This window comes from Hippoglossus stenolepis, chromosome 22, assembly GCF_022539355.2.
Source record: "Hippoglossus stenolepis isolate QCI-W04-F060 chromosome 22, HSTE1.2, whole genome shotgun sequence".
Lineage (NCBI taxonomy): Eukaryota > Metazoa > Chordata > Actinopteri > Pleuronectiformes > Pleuronectidae > Hippoglossus > Hippoglossus stenolepis.
The window spans coordinates 13,625,209-13,644,026 of record NC_061504.1 but is presented as its reverse complement, the minus strand read 5'-3'; the positions used below and the strand labels follow the sequence as shown (position 1 = coordinate 13,644,026).

The following is an 18,818-nucleotide window of genomic DNA, read 5'->3' as shown; positions in this document are numbered from 1 at the left end:
ACTGGGGCAGAAATGCTCCTTGTGCAAATATTTTTGTTCCCTTCAGTCCCATAGCCCATCAATATGAATTAGAGCTAACTAGAAGTGAATGCATGTATTTTCAGACCCTTCCACCGAGCAGCACGGGACCTGAACGTGGCGACGGGACGACTCAGTGACCGACTTCGCTGCCGTGCTGCGACAAGTCCTATTGTTGAACCTCCTGGAGTGTGTTGAGTTTGCATATTCTCTGTGTGTCGGTGTGGTTCCCTCATGGAGCTCCGGTTCCCTCCAACAAACCGTAGACACGAGCGACTGGAGGCTGTAAACTGAATGCGTTGGCTGTGTATATGTTTACACAGACGTATATAAATGTATATACAGTACATCCTGTGATGGAACCTGACTCTTGGCCAATGCATGCTGGGAATAGCAGCAGCCTCCAGAAGGTCTAGTTTGGGATTCTATAACAGGACGCTGCCACAGATGGACTTTACAATGCTGTTTTGATCAAATTCAAAAAGGTCAAACTAACACCTGTGATACAGCCGAACACAGAGGAAGAAGAAGAATTGGACCGGTATCTCCGACAGGACGGAGGAGTTCAGTCTCGCTGGTGCGTTGGTGTAACATCTGTAGTCTTATTGTTACCAGATGACAAGAAGGCAGCGCTTTGTTCAACGTGTCTGATAGAAGTGGAAATGATGGATGACTTCGAAAAGGGCACATGAAGCGGAAATACACATAAAAAAAGCCAGATTTCTTTCGCCGGGCATGATTTCAAAGTGCAGTTGTCAGGTGGTCGGACTGTTTGTGAAATACCTCGAATGAAGTATCTGTTGTTTGGGAGCATACGAATTCACTAGATCCCCATTTTTATTTGGATAAGCAGCAAATTGCACATACTGATTTAAATCGCCTCATTGCACCTTCATTAATACGCACTCTGTTCGAATGAAGCTCTTTTACTTTGTGGTTCTCGTGTGTGAAGGTTTCTCACCTGTACGTTTTTACCTGAGCCTCCTCTTGACCTTGTGTCCCAGGAGGCCGCCGTGCTACTTTGTGCCGTAGCTCCAAATAATCCATTCACATCATCCACAATATGCAACTTCTGCTCATTACATCCATCAAAAACTGCTACTTTTTCCATTAGTACTTTTATTTTGTTCAGGACACCTTAGCTGGAGCCCCTGCTCCGGGGAAAGAAAACAAAAAAAGAAGAGAGAAACACCTTTTTTTTTTAATTTGCTGATATATTAAGTCTGCGCTATGGTAAGTGCTTGTGCCTTTAAGTGATGAGAGGGTTTTTTTTTTTCTTCTTTTTTTATACAGCATTTATATACAGCGTCTATACATACAACATTCATACCAGTATGAGTGCTGTGGGCATGCCAGTCCACGTACACCCTCAGATTTTTACTGTACTCTTAAAAAAAATAAAGAAAGAAATAAAAAGGCAGAAAAAAACATTAAGAGACGTACATACACGCGATAACAAGAGAATCCAGAAAGCACCCGGTTCAAGTTGAAAGGAGAAAAAATAAGAGCATGCATATAAATCTTTGGGAATGGCTTCTGTTTAAAACATACATGGTTTATTCTACATTTTTAGAAGCTATTTTCACCTTTTTTAAAAAATTGTATTTATTTTTTAAAGGGAATGACACACACACACACACACAGGGAGAAGAACTGGGGAGGGTGGGGGGGTGGGGGGTGGAATGTGATGAAGAAAAAGTGTAAAAAAAAACACCCAGAAACTAAATCAACACTGAAGTAAACACAAGAAATCACAATGTGATAGAAGTCACGGTTGCTTTTATCTCTACTTGAATTGAGCACAATACAAATAGAAACGTTGGGTTGTTTCTCTCCCGGAGGGCAGCGTGCTGATGGTACACTCCGGATGCGGTTCCTACTACACAGGCAATATCTAGTACATTCTAGTATACCAGCTGTTAAAGGTAAAAAACACAAGTTGACCCCCCTGCTGCCTGCTCTACAGGTCAGCGCGCTCATACGTCGTACTGGACAATAGGCAGAAACTGGGACATACAACAGGAATAGGTTATATTCCACTGAGAGAGAGATTCGGAAATCTTTTTGGTTTGGGTTCATCTCTGATGTTCAACATATTATGCACATAAATATGCCGCGGCGTGAATGGGGGAGCTTATTTGCGATGTTTGCTAAACTGGTTCTGCTATGAACGTGCTGGGAGTGAGAGCGCCACCGTCGTATGCTGGTGTTTGCTGTAAGCCGTGTACGTACTACTGTTGCAAATAATAAGAATGATATGTTGTGTTTGAGGTCCATGTCCACTAAAAGGTTTTGAAACGAGTGCGCGGGTTATTGACATCATCGTTTTGTGGGGGAGGCAGTGTCGGTAAGGGGTCAGTGTTGTGGGGCTGCGGTCAAACTCGCACGCTTACAAAACTTTCACACACTCATTTACAAACACACACTTCCTTGCGGAGGCGCGCCGGGGGGACGCTCTACTTCTTCCTGTAGTTGCCGAGCTGGATGGCGGAGCGGTCGAAGACGCAGCGGAAGGTGATCGGCTGGACTTCCCAGTAAGGAACGGGGTTGCTGAAGAGGCTGATGCCGGAGTACATGGCCTTCTTGGTGTTGAAGCCGGGGGGGCAGAAGTCCTCTGTTCCCACAGCGGCAATCTTGTTGACATGGAGGTAGACCACCTAGAGAAGGGATTACAATAATGACAATCTTCAGTCACTGACGAGGAGTCGGATGGCAGATGAAGGAGATAATAACACGTCAGAAAAAAAATAATGACAGCTCAGCATCACTGAGGAAGTTTAACTAAAAACAATGATGAAAAGAAGAAAGGGCGTCCTGTACGAGGACACTCTGAGATACTGAAGAAAACATATATGAACATGAGAGTGGCTGAAAAACATCCCGCAGCTGAGCAGGGAGAAGATTAAAAAGTGAGGGGGAAGAGAAAGCTCCTAGAAATAAGACAAAAGACGGAAAGTGCCACAAACTCAACGACTCAGACAATAAAAGTCGAGTTTAACGCCACCAGATCCAAAATTATACACAAAGAAAGGTCATAATGAATTACATTTGGCATCATATCCAATGGAACGATACTAAAGAAAAGAGAACTACAATGTTAAAAAAACTAACCAGAACAAATGTGAACAATGTGAAAACGCCGTGAAGCTTAGTTCAGAGATTTCACCTTCTACTGTTGTTATGATGTGATAGTTGTTTTAAATTCTGCTTTAGATTTGTATTATTCTGTTTCCATTGTTGTGTTCAAACACTCCCACAGTTTGTTGGGAGCTATTTTCTTGTACGTACTAGTAAACCAGTTAATAAATGTTTACTGGAATCAAAGCTTAAGTTAAAAGATCTGGAATCAGGTTTGTTTACACTTCTCTCTTCTGCCAAAAGAAGTTACCATCGTGTCTCATCACGTATGAGAAGCTACCGACACTCTCCTCAGTTTGTTACAGAGGTCGACTTGTGATCGGGCAGAGAGAAGCTAAACAAAGCAAACGCAGCCGAGAGAGGATGAGCAGCACGACTGTGATGAGTTCATTTGATCATGTGGTGTGTTCAGAGTGACGGGCGCCGCACCTGGATGTACTTGTGGTCGGGCAGGCCGGGGGGAACGCTGGTCAGGACGTTGTTGTCGAGGTGCAGCTCGCGCAGGTGGGGCACGTTAACCAGGGTGCTGTTCTCCACAGAGCTGATCTCGTTGTAGCTCAGACCCAGTCTGCAGGAAGAGTCAGAACATCAGACGTGTGCGAAGAAGAGGAGGAAGGAACCCACGAGAACAAACAAATCATGTACTCAAGCTGCAACAAAGACACATCTCTGTTCTCCCTTGGTATTTCATGTTCCTGATAAAATAAACACAGTTAAACCAGTTAAATGAGCTAAACCAGTTATTTTGATTATCCAAAAACTACTGTTTAGGTTTTAGGTTTTGTTGTAGAGTGAATCAGATGAAAGCTGATTGCAGAGCTGGAGTGAAGCTGAAACATCTGAAAACTGTGAGATGTAATAAACAGCATGAGAAATACATATTCTTATTTTTACAAAAGATAAAAATAATGCAGTCTCCCTCTGAAAAGTTGCATTTTTCGAAGTCATTAGGAATGAAATGCAACTTGAAGCAACACCGTAGAGTTTTTGCTGAGCCTCTGCAGCCACAAGTAATTAACTCTGTTTGGCTCCGAGTCTGAGCAGTTTAAACGGTTTTTAATGGACAGAAAACAAAGCTGAGAGTTTAACTGGCGTCGTCCCACTCACTGAACTGAACTACAGCTCAGGGCTTCATATTCCTCATGATCTCCAGCTTCCCCAACCAGACACGTGACAAACACACCGAACTCCCTTTAGAACTCTTGATATTTTAAACGTTGTCTTGCTGAATGTTGGGAGACAAACACTGGTTTTCAATGACATTACTCTTCTACGCATTTGTATTCAGGACACAGAGTGGTAATGACAGTTGCACCTTTTCCCACAACTACTCAGTCAATGTACAAAGAGTCAAAAGGAAATCGTAACGTTTTCTGGTTTAAGAAGAGGGTAATAGTTTTCAGTACTTAGCCAGGTTCTTCAGGCCCTTGAAGCTGTCGGCGGACACCTTGCTGATTTTGTTTCCATCCAGGTGGAGCTCGGAGAGAGAGCTGGGAAGACCTGGCAACCCACGAGACAGAGATTACAATCGATAACTCAAGAAATAGTCCTCTTTGAAAAAAAGGGATGGAAGCACGTTCACATAGAAGATGATGATTGTAGCGAGACTTTATTTCAAAGTCGATCAAATCAAACGACTTAAAAAAATGCTTCTCGTTACATGTATCATTTTACTAAATACCTCTCGTGTGAGGGGGGATTGTTTTGAATCATTACGTAGCACAGTTTGTGTTTCTTTCCACTTTAAGCCCTTTGTTTCACTGCGGGCATTCTTTTTGAAAGGAGATTGATGTTTTTGGCCGCGTTGAACTGGCTGAAGCCAAATTATTTGTGTAAAAAAGATATCAGCCGCGTACCTTTGGGGATGTCAGTGATGTCCGTGTCTGCGATGCGAATGTAAGAGACTCTTTTCAGGTCAGAGAAAGCACTGGCCTCGATTCCAGCGCTCTTCAGAGGGTTGGAGCCGAGCTCTGAAAAAAGCAAAGGAGAGCTTGATACCACAGAAAGAAAGAAGAAAACAGCAGTAATGGATCACATCTATGAAGTTAATTCCCTTCCTGGTGTGTTACGGGAAGCTGAGTCATGAGTAAACAAAGTCTTGTGCAAGAGAAAAGTTTGTGTTTGAAACACAGATTCCGCAGCAGATTCCCAGAGCTGTCAGGGCGGGAACATAAGTCTCACATTATTGTTCTTTAAGTGACTCAATCTGCACTTTCTCCAGTTCACACTGTTTTATGACATCTGTGGAACAGGAAGGTTGAAAAGTCAGAGATACAGTACGATGTGTAAAAAAAACCTTTCTTCTACTCATGTTTGTGGATAAGCCTCTTTTTACTATTGAAAAATAATCTCATTAACCATTGACAATCGCTATTCATTGATAAAGCTGTATTTTAACATCAATTATGGGAAAATCTCACTAATAACCATCCAAAAGCAGTTGTTTTCCCTTTAAACCATCATTTACATCCATAAAATAAGCTCTACTCATTGAAGAGCAGCAGGTTCTTTATGTAGCCTAATCTGTTAACTCGCCGGAGGACTCCTTTGACCGAATAGTCCAGGAAATATGAGGCCGAACTAAGGAACCAGCTTTGAAAATGAAATTCCCATTAGTCCAGTTCCATTTGCACTTCCACGACGATTTGTTGAATCTAACAAATGGGGAGCGACTGAAAATATCTGAGCAGTCCTCAGACATGTGTGTCCTGAGGCCCTAAAAATAAATTTAGACCCTGGTTCCTCTGGTTAAAACACAGGTAGAGTTAAAACATTTTTTCCCAGTAAATCTATTGTGGTGGAAACAGGTAATACAATTCATTCAGATGTCCTTGTCAAACCCACCGTCAGAGAAACAAAACAATCTGAATAAAACATAGTGGAATATAACATTTAAACACGGGTTTCACTCTGTGTAAATATTTTGATCATTCCTGCTGAGCTGCCATCCACAGATCCTGGACATGCAGCACCTCAGAGGATGTGACCTACCGCTGGAAACTATGAGCCATCCCCTCTCTGTCCACCCTCTTCCCACTATCCAAACACATCAGGAAGTGTATTTAATCTCGTACCCATGACGATCATGTGGGACATGCCCTGGAAGGAGGACTTCTTGATCTTGGTGATGGCGTTCTCGTGGATGCGGAGCTCCTGCAGGCTCTTGGGCATGTTGGCGGGGACGTCCTTCAGCATGTTCTTGGACAGGTAGAGGCGCTGCAGCTTGGTCAGAGGACTCAGGGCCTTGGCATGGATCACTGTGATTTTGTTGTTCACCAGAATCAGAGCCTGTAATGGAGCAAATGAGCAAGTTAGTGAAATGCATCTGAACGTCTCTACTCAAAAGATTAATTCAAGGAATTCGGTCCGGCATCAAACATTTATTGGATTAATGTGGAGGAGTCAGAAGTCTGGGTATTAGTTTATAGATTTTTTTTTTCAAATCCAGTCTGTTTTTTGTTAAAATCCACATCACCGTTTAGAATTAAACTATGGAATTCAGAAACAACCACTGCTGCCAAACGCACCACAAGACCGTAGAAAATATGTACTCTCCGAATTAGATTAAACAAAAACAAAACATCTGGAGCTCAGCGGCTCATCGATACTCAAACCCGATGTCTGCTTTGTTCAAATGGAACGGCCAAGTTTGAGGCTACTTTAAGTTAATGCATTTTCAGAGGAATCTCACTCCTGCTGTTCCGCTCTTGTGAAAGCAAGCCAAACGTTAGGTATGTGGTCCCTTCCCCTCGAGAGGCCGGTTGCATTACAGTGGAAACAGCCACAGCTGTCCGACAGAGGTATTTACTGCGAGCAGGAAAGCTGCAGGAGTTTGGAGGTGTGGGGCTGCGAGACTGCGGCGGCATACGGGTGAATAGTTTCCATGCACCTGGTGACATGGGGATTCACTGTTTCTGGTAAAAGCTGCGAAGACAGGAGTGTTTTGGGCAGGAGGAGGAGGAGGAGGAGAGAACTCAGGTGCAAGATGATTCATGGTGCCTGATGGTTATTGATTGGTTTCACTCTGTGAGCTGCGAATTGTTTGACAGTGTTTAGGCAACACACTTATCACAGCTGCTTATAATCGTATATATATTTCTCAGTTTCTCTTGTTGCATCTGTTTTGTTCTCCTGATGATCATCAGGTTTTCATATTGAAGAGGGGCTGCAGAGAGTGTAATGGTTACATAAGACCACATTACATAACATGAGGGACCAGAATGGCCCTCAGGTCCGACCGTCCCCTTAAATCCAATCAAGCTGCACCAAATTTCAAACACTCATGGATATCAGTTCCCTGAATGTGTTGGGGTTTCTTTCATCCATTAATTAAAGAAAACGGTGAAAAATGCCCTTTCTACCACTGTTACAGAAAGTTAAAAAAAGCTTTCCACCGAGTTTCGTTGAAATCCGATCAGTTGTGTTTGTGTAATCTTGCTCACAAACAAACGGTCAAACAATCCTCCTCGGCAATCACACGCAGTGAACACACGAAGTCAAACGTCTCTTACGTGCAGCCCTTTGAGGTTCTTGAAGTCGTTCTCCTTGATCTCAGTGATCTTGTTGTTCTGCAGGTCCAGCAGGGTAGTGTCGTCGGGGATGTCCCCAGGAACGGACTTCAGACCTGGTGATGAGACACATCGTTAATGTTAAAAGATTGAGATTAAAGTTCGAGCCAAGATATGGACCATCGCTGTTAGTAATCTCAGAATGATTTAGATAAATTCTGCGCAAGTTAAAACAGTACTTGAGAATAGTCTGTTTTGCGTTAGCTTCCTGCTGCTCTCTTGAAGTGGCTCGGCCTTAGTTGGAAAAAGGCTAATGTCACATATTTCAGTACATCAGCTTCTTTTAATAGAAGCTAAACATGTTTTTTTCTGACTTTAAACTAAATATGTTGCTTATTAAGGCATAACAAATAAATACTTTAGATTTTTAAAAGGTTTTCTGCGACTTTCAGCTCTTTTAAACTCTCATGGATCCAAACTCAAATGGACAGAATCAGGAAACAGAGTTAAATGGCGTTTACAGGAGAAACACTCTGAAATAACAAGGTCTGCTTTGTCAGTGTAGCGCGCTACATAAAGTCTCAATGACAGGGTCCTATGCATGGTGGGGTTTATGGTGACGTCCTTCAGCGACCTAATAACTATTTGATGTGCTCTGAGGCACAAAATGGTGAAAATGGACCTTAAAACTAATTTCCTCCGGAGTGAGTGTAAGCGCCTGCATACCTGGACACTGAGCTAACACTCACTCGCTCAGCTTGGACTTGAAATATGGTACGTCATGGCTGATGTGACACAGGAAACATCATCTGTAGTGAAAGTCTGTTTGGCTGATGGGAGCGAAGGCAGCTGGAAGTTATTGTGTTTGCTTTTAGGCGTCCGTGGCAACACAAATAAATACACTGAGATTCATAATGTGCAGTTTACATTTCAGAGGAAGAGGCGTAGAATAAACTGTTTAACAAAGAAGCTTAAACCTCGGCATCGCCAGTCCACATATGCTCGGTACGTCTGCGCACGTTTTGTCCTCAGAGCTCGTGAGGACTTCTGTTAAAAGCTCCATCCATGTTTGCTTTTCTGTCAGCTTGTCCAACTCGGCAGTGGACGACCCACAAACCATCACAGCTGTTTGTGGTCACCACCATCATTACAGCACCACACGATGCACCGCTATACTATCACTTACATTTCTCATTGTTCTCGAGGTCAGACTTTCTCAGTCTTTGCAGTTTTGAATACTCTTTTATACTCTGTTCTCCATTTTGTCTCAAATTAAACCAATTAGCTGGACGTACTTTCTGCAGATGTATTCTCACCATTGTGAAGCTAATCTGTTGGAATGTGTGTGTGTGTGTGGAATCAGAGAAATTAAAGATTTCAATATGTAATGCAAATGCTTTGTTGAGTGGATTTTCCTCTATTAATCTTTAAAAGAAAATTGACTGGGACTCGTCTCGCCTTCATTATAAATGGTTCTATTCTAATACAGAGAATTGGGATAGAAGGTGAATGATTGCTTTGGAACATTTCAGCTCTTTCTCTCAGTGTTTATGTAACGTCCTCTCCTGGTCCGCTGCTCTGGCCGAGTTGAGTCGTCACGTCAAAGGCCTGATTGCCTCATAGGTCAGAGTAAGTTTGGAGTTTTTGGAGGGTGATCCAGAAGTGTGGGTGGATGCGTCTGCACATCTTACACAATCAGTGCACATAAAATACATGTTTTTCCAATGAGAGAATTGAGCCGTTAGACAGTAAAGAGTAAAGTTTACACTTCTACAACGAAGAACAGAAAAAGCTGTTGTTTGAGTCACACAACTGGAAAAGTAATCACAACTCATTTGAACCTCGGGCTAAGTTTTTCTCTTCCATCATCCTGCCAGAAGCAAATGCACTGGGAAAAAGAAATGCATGTGTGATGGTGAGCAGACGCTGCCTTGCACGGGTCTGTGTGTGTGTGTGTGTGTGCGTGTGTGTGTGTGTGTGTGTGAAAATCACGTGTTTATTCCTGTGTGTCTCGAGTGTGTGTTTGCGTGGATGCCAGCGGGTCTGGGGAACAGATGGAGGAGTGGGGGCCGACATCGCCTATGCAGAAGTTGAGAATCCGGCCAATGAGCTGCATCTCCGGGGAGAGAGTGCTGCTGCTGCTGCTGGCGGCTGGGCCCGGCAGCAGCAGCACTGATGTAATGGAACCAGTCCTTTCCTGCACATCACTCCCTCCAACTGTCTGTCGCTCCGACCGCCTGTCTGTCGCTCCGACTCCTCCGCCACCTGTCTGTCTACATCCTCTACGTTCCTCGCATCATCTGTGTCCTGAATCAGTCGCATCTTTCATTGTACTCTACCAACCTATAGATATTTGTATTCTTTCTGTTTTTATCAGTTTTGGGTCCATGTCTGGTTATGTCTTTCTTCTCTTTTCATGTTGTCCTCCCGGTCTGTCCATCTGTATCAGCCCCCTCTCCTTCCTGTGTCTCCTCGCAGCTTGTGCCCCTCCCTGTGCAAACAAAGGCTGAGCAAAAAAAAACTGTCCAACCCTACTGTGTCGAGAAGCTGGTTTACGCAATGTACAAGAATAAATGAGGTCAGGGACGTTTCTGTGGCGAAGTTTACGAGATGACTCACTCTCTTGTATTAGCCATACATCAGGTTAAACAAACAGAATTGATCAACTCCAAACTCCGACAATCACAACTGAGTAAACTGTTGTGACTGAGTGTGTGAATAAACGTTGCATTCGGAGACAAGTTTTGGAACATTTGAGGATTTGTTTCAGGACTCTCCGGGCTAACCTTTAATCTTCATCGTTGTTTGAGAAAACATTTTGCCAAGAGTCAGGAAATACTGTAATTGTTACAGGAAGCTGAATGAGACTCACATCTGGGAGCATTTAACTTATCAACACCGGTGTCATGTTCTCTAGTGTAATGCGGAACATAATACACCCCTGGAATGACCCCGTGGGTTCGGGTGGGTGGAGGAGACAGGCAGGCTTGTAAAGTCAGAGACTCTTTCTGCTCTTAAAAAGCAGCAATGTCACTCAGCACCATAAAAGCACAGTGAGACGGCTGCAGACGCTCGTCTGGACTCGGCATCTGACAGTTGGAATCCAGGCCACGGCATCAAATGGAGGCTTGGGCGAAGAAAATGGATGTGAACACGAGGATTATGAAACTGTTTCCTAACTATATTAATTAACATCAAAACACTGATGGAGATACATGAGGAGTTTGTGATAAAGCAAACAAAACACTAGAAGCAAACTATGTGATCTTAGCTGGAGCTGAAATGACCAGTTTCCTGTTTCTTCTCAAACATGTGGATTTGTTGTCTTAATCCGTTTTGTATTAAGACGTCACAGCTCTGGGTGATTGTGAATCGCATTAGAAAATAATACAAATAATAGAAAATAATTAATTACACATTCGAAGCAGATTCAATGTATTTAATGAACCACTAGTACAAAAATGTGGCACATTAAATGAATGGCAATGTGAATGGAACATGAATGGTACCGTACAGGTGTCTTTTCTTACCGAGGTCAGAGCACTGGATCACACGGAGGTGGCACTGGCATCTGAAGGGGCACTTGGGTCCCTCGGGCATGGGGGGGGTTCTGACAACCGGTATATCACCTGATCCCGCCTCATCCTCCATCATGAAGTCTAGGAAGCCAGATTGGCGGAAGGGCAGAGCCCAGCAGGCGGTGACGAGGAGCAGAGAGAGACAGGCCGACCTCATGGCGCTGCTAGCAGGGAGCCTGAGGACGAGAGGACACAGTTCAAAGGTTTGAGTGGAGACTTTGAAAACAGTCTGCCTATGATTAGTTCGTAAACTGCTTTGAGTAACTATCTGTTTCTGATTTACTGTCATCGAAAGGAGAAGAAAAGAGGGAAAAATAGATTTTCAGAGTGGCAGCGGCTCAAGGGCAGACAGAGGGACGCTGCGTGAGAAAGACAGAATAAGAGACACGGACGTGAAGTCCAGAGAGGCAAAGGTCAAAGGTGAAAGGTGGAGGGTCGGGGGCTGGAGAGTTCAACACTTGGGTGTAACAATTTGGTGAGGTCGACCTAATAAGCTATTTAACAGTGCAGTTTTTCAGCAGAAGGTCAAAGGTGACGGAGCAGAGGTTGGTGTGAAGCCAAAACCAAACTTTGGGAGACGTTTTGGAATTTTCAACAAGACAAAACAAACACAAGTAGTGAGCTACTCTATCGTTTTTCCACGATAATATTCACCGGTAATGTTTGCTGTTTGTCTTTTCTCTTTCAAAGTGTTGATCTATGTCGAAACAACACCAGCTGCTGAATGAGTAACATCTGCATTAGCTTTTTGCAGCGACACACGGGGGATACATCATGAGACACTGCAGAATACCACATCTTCTTCTCTGCAGCAATGAATCACAGTGATTCACGTGTTTGCCAAGAACTTCATGGTGTCATTGTGTGTCAGAAGATACAGTAAGGCAGAGGCGAGTGTCCAGAGTCAGCGGGAGAATCCTGATTCTTCATGTAGTCGTCTATTTCTAAACACAACCACAACCCTTTTGACCCAAACACAAATTCAAATCCAGCGTGTACATCCACGCAAACTCCCTGACCTTTCACGCACACACAAACCAACGTCTCAAAGACCTAGCAATCTGCTTGTCAAGCGTGAAGCCAAGAGTTGCTGCTTCCCTCTCTGTGCCACAATAATTGAAGGGCGGATTTTAGCCGCGGCTGCTAACAAATGATTTGGGAGCAGTTGGTCTGCAGCAGCCCTTGACCTGAACATTATGACCAGGATGATGAAACTAACCCAAAACCTTGGTAGTCAAAAGTCATTCTGTGCTGTTTTATATGATGTACATCTGTTTGATGCTTATCTCTATTTACTGTTTGTTATTTTAGTTTTTGAGAACTGCGAATAAAGAATTAAGCTCATATTTTAAGGCTAAAGCAGGTTGTACATAGTTCTTTATATGTTTACATACTTTATGTGTCAAAAAATAGTTTTTCGTGCTCCGTTTCTCTGAGAATGAGAGAGAGAGAGCAAGAGAAAGAGAAGTGCTGATGTAGTATTATACAGGTTCGGGTTACATCAGGTCACAAGGATCACGGCTGAGAATGACTCTCTCAACACAAACTGTAATTATAGACCTCGTCCACAAAACAGCCACCGCTTTGACACACTGTACAGCTTCAGGCCAGTGGTTACAGTGCTCGCATACAGTATGACCGAACTTGAAATCACTTCAACCCAGAGGAGACTTGTGTTGGACGGGATATCTACTGCCTCTTAATATTTCTATTTTGTTGCTCTTGTTCTGTTGCTATGAAGTGGGAAAGACTTGGAGAACACCCAATAGGGTGATTTCATGCGTCGGCACTCTGAGCCTGGAAGTGTCACAACAATGTTTAATGTCTAGAAGCAGTTTTTCCACTCGGAAACATGGAGAAGGTTCTATAGTGGGAGGCGCTGAAACAAAGAGCCCTGGTCTGTACATACAGACGCTCCAGAGGACACGCTGTTCTAGTCTTCAACACACTGAGTAATCTTGGCTGCGTTGGACTCTCGTATCTCAGCTGAAAGCTCAATCCAACCAAAACCCTGTCTGCAGACTTGGCAGGAATGCTCAGCCGTTCTTTTGGATTCAGCGACGTGAAGCGCTCCTGGGTCCATCAGCACTCGTAGATGCTTTTTGATGGTTTGTTTTATCCTGAAAAGATGCCAGATGGGTTGGGCTCGTCTTGTAGTACGATATGTTCAATGCCAATAAAAGTATTTGGGAGTCAGTTTATCAAGCTTTCATTGTGGTGCCGGTGCCATGAACTCCTCACATCTGGCACAAGTTGCAGGCTAAAACATTCAGGATTATCTACAAAGCCTGTGTAGCATCAGCTCTGCCCGAAGGAGCAGCGAAGCAAACAAAAAAAACAGGAGGTTTCGCTGCTGATTACTGAACCGCATCTCCCTGCTCTGACCCATGACCACGAGCACATAAACAGATATACATGCACATGTTCCTCGGTAGATAGGAGGGTCTCAGAGGGTCCATGTGTCCTGCCATGAATCCATCACTTTGAACGTTTCAGCAGCTTTTAATGTCAGCCAGACAGGCGTGAAGAAGAAGTCTCAGACTGAGCTCTGGGAACATTTAATGGCTGCATGATTAATCCAAGTACAAGAGTTATTACTTTGTCATTAGATGCAGGAGTTGTTGATGATGAGATTAAACAATAATTTGAAACAAAACCAGGAAAAGGGAATGGGAGTGATTTTCAGGGATTATTAATTGGGACATGAATTAACTATGTTTAAACTATAAGTGGCATAAATATTATTGCGTCTGGGGGGGTTTTGTATTTCTAAATTTAAAACACAGAAAAGGTCATTTTGGTCAAATGCAACAAAAAAAAATTAAAAAACATAAATTCAAAGTTTTTCCCAGCAGGGATGAACCTGTGAAGACGATGCATGAGACAACCTGCTGCGCCCCAGGCATCACTTCTTCATTACCATCTGCTCTAATGTGTCCACAGGCCCTGAAGGAAGGCCGCACACACAGACACACACACACACACCTGAAGAATCTACAGAACATAGTGTGTGTGTGTGTGTGTGTGTGTGTGTGTGTGTGTGTGTGTGCATGCTAAACCCAGAGGGCTGTCAACACAGCATGCTGGGACATGACTTGAACATTTGAGCTCCACATCTTGCCAGTATCAGCATTTCAAAGAAGATTCAACTCTCTGTTCTGAGATAAGTGTCGTTCTTCTTTCATCATTTTCTCGTATACAGAAGAATCCTAATGATCAAATCAGAGGATGAAACCTCAAAGTTACAAAAAGATGTCGTTTTTAAATCCTGTAGCTCTTTTTTCCAAACTGATGCACAACTCAGATGAAAGTTTTTTTTTTGGTAAATTTTGTAGAATCACCTGATTTTGATAATTAAACTTTTCTTTTTTCATTATGCATCAGTTCTTTGTTGCTTCATTCAGCCAGTATCGCATCGTAACACAACTCTGAGCCAGTTAACAAGATGAAAATGGGACAGGCTTTATTCACAAGAAGTAGACTGACACTAATCAGTGCATAACTGGTTCACATTCAAGTTTCCTAGTAATGGACTTTTGAAATGTCACTGAAAAAACCCCTCAAACATGCATAAATAGAAAATCTGCTTGAGCAGCAGTAAATATTGGAAGAGGATGAATCCAATGAATTTGGCCATTTTATTTTGGACCTGATTCTGAAAAATTAATGTTTTGTGAAACAGGATTTCCTTGGAAAGTAAGTCTGCAAGCCATGTTCCTCTAAACTTCAATCATCGGTGAAATGATTCACTTTGCATCTTCAACTGCACTGAGGCGAATGCTGGTTTGAAAGCAATCCCAAAGAAAGTGAAGGGGAAAGTACAGAAAGTTCTGCACATAAGGACGATGGGAGGTATTGAAAATTGTATCAAAAAACAATAAGGCTCAGATGTGATAAAGTTTGGTCTGAATTCTCAAAAGATTTTCACTCCACCATATCCCAGAAAACGATACGTGGTAAATGGAACGCTAACCGTTTTCTATTTCATCTCTCGAGTCCCCGAAACCTGCGACTCATCATCTCGTGTCTGACAAGAGAAAAAAAAGGGGCGGAGGCTGACATTTCCTGCGGCGACGGCGGCATCCTTGTCAAATCTCCTGTCTCCTTCTTTTGTCTCCTCTCTCTCTCTCCCTCTTCCCTTCCTCCACTTTCCTCCCCCCAAAGTCTGGCCCCAGCATTACTAATGATTCCCAGACAGGAAGCAGAGCTCGCATGAGGGAGTAAAGTAATTTTCCCTCCTTTGCTTTGTCACTTTCTCCTCTTTGTCACGGCCCTTTCACTGAAACCACAGAGCTCAGAAAATCAAGCGAAATCATTAGCTGAACATTCACAAATCTTTCAGTGAAATATCTGCAGCGTAGAAGAAACAGATTTGAAGATTATGCACCAAGTTTTGGTTTTAGCAAAAGAAAGCATGGTGTGATGAAGCAATATAAAGCAGACACCAGCTATCATCCCACCCGCCGCCCGTCCACTACCCCCCACCACCACCACCACCACCACCTCCACAAGCCTCCATCCATCTCTGCTGCTCGTCTGTCAGCCATGAATCACTGGAAGGTATTTACAAGGCCACAGGACATTTAAAAAACGTGTGGCCCTTTTAACCCATCAGCAAATGAATGTGAGCTCCCCTCCCACACGGTTGCACAAACACATGCTCAGACACATACGGCTGATTGATAACAATGCTGAAGTTTTTCTTGGGAAACTTGGTTTTATGAGTTTTCTCTTTGGCCGTGGTCTGAGGAGTCAGTGATCATTATCCTCAGCAAATGTCTGATATATTCGGGGGATTTTGTAAGTGAGATTGTTCATCTGAAAATATGCAAAGACGCGGCCAACAAACAATTTCAGAGCCAAAACATTCTTTGTAATAAGGGGTCAGGCCAAAACAGTCGTGTTTGGAAAAAGAGCTGCCCGTCGTTAATGCCTGCATGGGAGGTTTTTGAGTTCAAGAATGCTAAAGACACTCCCTTCGATCAATATAAATTCTTTAGTCAGAACTGTGAATAATATTATAACACGTCTGTTGTTTGGAGCCTTAGCATGAGAAAGCAAGCAAGTGGTTAAGCCACAGTTTAGCCGTTCCATGAGGAGAGCTGTCGGCATGCCATCAACCTCAGTCCCATTATCAACAGACTGCGCTGCACAGACGTGGACAAACTGCCCAACCCTCGCTCCCTTTCTTCTCTTTCCATCTCCTCCTCCCAATTAAAGCTCGCTCCTTCCCTCCCATAGCTTATGGTATTTCTCTTTCACTCTCTGACCCTTAAAACGTTGGCTAGAAAGACTGACATGTGGAACTTTCCTGTATTCCAGCGAGCGAAAAAAAAAGCCTTCATGGCTGATGTCCATTCAATTCCATTGTTCTATTGCTCTTTTTGACCTGAAGAGTTGAAGTCCAGATGGAAAAAATGCAGCCCCTGAGTGCAAATCTGGGCCATGTCTCGTCCAAAGCCTCGGTTCACTCATTCCTGGATCAAATGCTCAGCTTGACTCCAAAATATGAACCAGTGAGATACTTTTATTGCTTTGAGTATATGTTTGTACAGGGCTTGTGCTCCTTTTAACCTATATTCTATTCTAAGTTCCACTTTTGATCCTATCTTGTTTGTCTCGGGTTTTTCCCTTGTTCAGTTTCACTCAATGCAATTCAGTGCAGCTGAACCCTATTAGGTTTTTTCTCCCTGCTGGCAGAAAGGATGTAATGAGTTAGCTGAGAGCTGTGTGGTGGCTTTGCCGGGAAGCCTTCAGACCTCTCTTTGATAGAAGAAGCTGTACCATTATGGGATTAATGGCACTGCGTGTTGCCAGGTACAGCTTTTTTTAAATATCCTCTTCAAAGCCCCGCACTTTAAGTTGCCCCTAGCAATTTGGGTCCTGTTCTGCTCCTGTGAAAACACAGCAGCAAGCGCCACAGAGAGGAACACAGCTCCAGAGCAGACAGATAAGAGATTGGGGTGGAAGTGGTCTGGATGCAATCTAAACTAAACCACTGAGATGGAACGTGTCAGGGGAAGTAGAACTCACAGCTATTCCAGTAAGTCTTGTCATGGAGTAATGGGTTGAATTAACACAAAGAAATGCTCATTGTTGTTTCAGCTTTTCTTTGCCCTCATTTCTGTGTCGACTATTCAAACCCCACAGGGACAGAAAGAAAAGAGAAAAGGGGGCAAAATAAAAAGAGAAAAGGAAAAAGAGGAAGTAAGCTAGATTTGCAGAAAGAAAATCTAACTTTTCAGCCTGGCAGTCTTTCAACCACTTGTCACTATGAAAGCATAACAATTTAGACTCACTTGTGCATGCGCAAAACTAACACACTTGAGGAAGGCAGCTCCATATGGATTACATCCAAACAATCAACAAACAGTTGTCCTAACACTTCATTTGGTCAATTGCTGCAAACGCAAACTGTAAACTGAAAATATCACATGGCCCTCAGCGGTGGATACTTTGGAGATACTTTGCCTCTAGGCCAGAAGAATAAGGTTTTTTTTGGCAGAGGGCTGAGGTACCAGCATCAACGGCACCACCACACCCCCTTCGCTAGCCGCTGGTCTTTTCACTGAGCTGCATGCAGATTGGACTGGAAATGATTAAGGTCTCTCATCACAAAGCCAAGAGCGTTGTGGGAACAAGACCTGGCAACATATTTGGAATATTCACAACACAACAAACACACACAGAGACACACACACATACACACACATACAAAAGTACACAGGAAAAGCTGAGCAGAGAGGTAAAAGCAACATAATGTATGAAGTAGAGAATCAAACATCCTCACATGCATCTTATATAAAAGAAAGGAAATAACATCATCTGCAAACAATGTGACTTTCAAATCATGAGTAACAGATCCTGTCATGTTTGCATTTATGCAGAAAGTCAGTTAAGAAAAGAAAATTTGCCACATTCTCAATGTTTCTCTCCCTCTTTTTAAAATTAGTCCAAAGTGAAACCTAACTCCTGCTTTTTAAGCTCATTAAAACCCTGACTTTTCCTCTGGAGGAGCTAAAGGATTCACCTACCTGTTCTCAGTAAAAGTGAGGCAAAGAGAGCAGAAGTGGGCGAGATGAGCTTGACTCCCAAAAATCCAGTCGAGTGGGGGATGAGACTGTGAAGTGGCTGCGAGGGCCTATGGGGTAATTGGACTCGGAGCGCGTGCAGCCAAGATCAAGCAGGTGTGCTCTGTCACAACAAGGGGAGGAGAGAGAGAGAGAGGGCAAGTGAGGAAGGGAAGACAGAGGGGAGAGAGAGGAGAGAGACAGAAGGAGGGAGGGGTCCGGCCGTCGAGCTCCTCTCAGGACCGAAACAATTGGTGGAGGACTTCCCCCGTGCTTGCTCCGAAAACAGCTGGAAATGGAGAAGGGTGGAAGAAAAAAAAAAAAGAGTGCGAGAGAGAGAGTGCAGGAAGAGGGAGCAAAGAGAGAGAGAGAGAGAGAGAGAAGAAACAGGGAGAGAGAAGAAAGAGGCAGAGAGTTGGAGTTTGAAGCAAAAAGCAGTGATTCGGCTGGCAGCCACGCTCGCTGTGACATCTGGTAATGATAGGTCCTCTGTGGAGCTTCGCTGA

General features: G+C 43.5%; 1 protein-coding gene across 1 annotated transcript; it reads right to left on the bottom strand.

Moving 5' to 3' along the window:
- Window positions 1-1,120: 1,120 nt before the first annotated feature.
- On the bottom strand, window positions 1,121-18,554 carry dcn (decorin). The gene is made up of 8 exons (XM_035147207.2): window positions 18,277-18,554; window positions 11,195-11,418; window positions 7,668-7,780; window positions 6,231-6,444; window positions 5,013-5,126; window positions 4,563-4,656; window positions 3,586-3,724; window positions 1,121-2,675 (listed from the first exon to the last, which is right to left on the bottom strand). Exons 2-8 carry the CDS (start codon window positions 11,397-11,399, stop codon window positions 2,475-2,477), a joined length of 1,080 nt encoding a protein of 359 aa, XP_035003098.1. The 5' UTR covers window positions 11,400-11,418; window positions 18,277-18,554; the 3' UTR covers window positions 1,121-2,474.
- Between the last annotated feature and the right edge of the window lie 264 nt (window positions 18,555-18,818).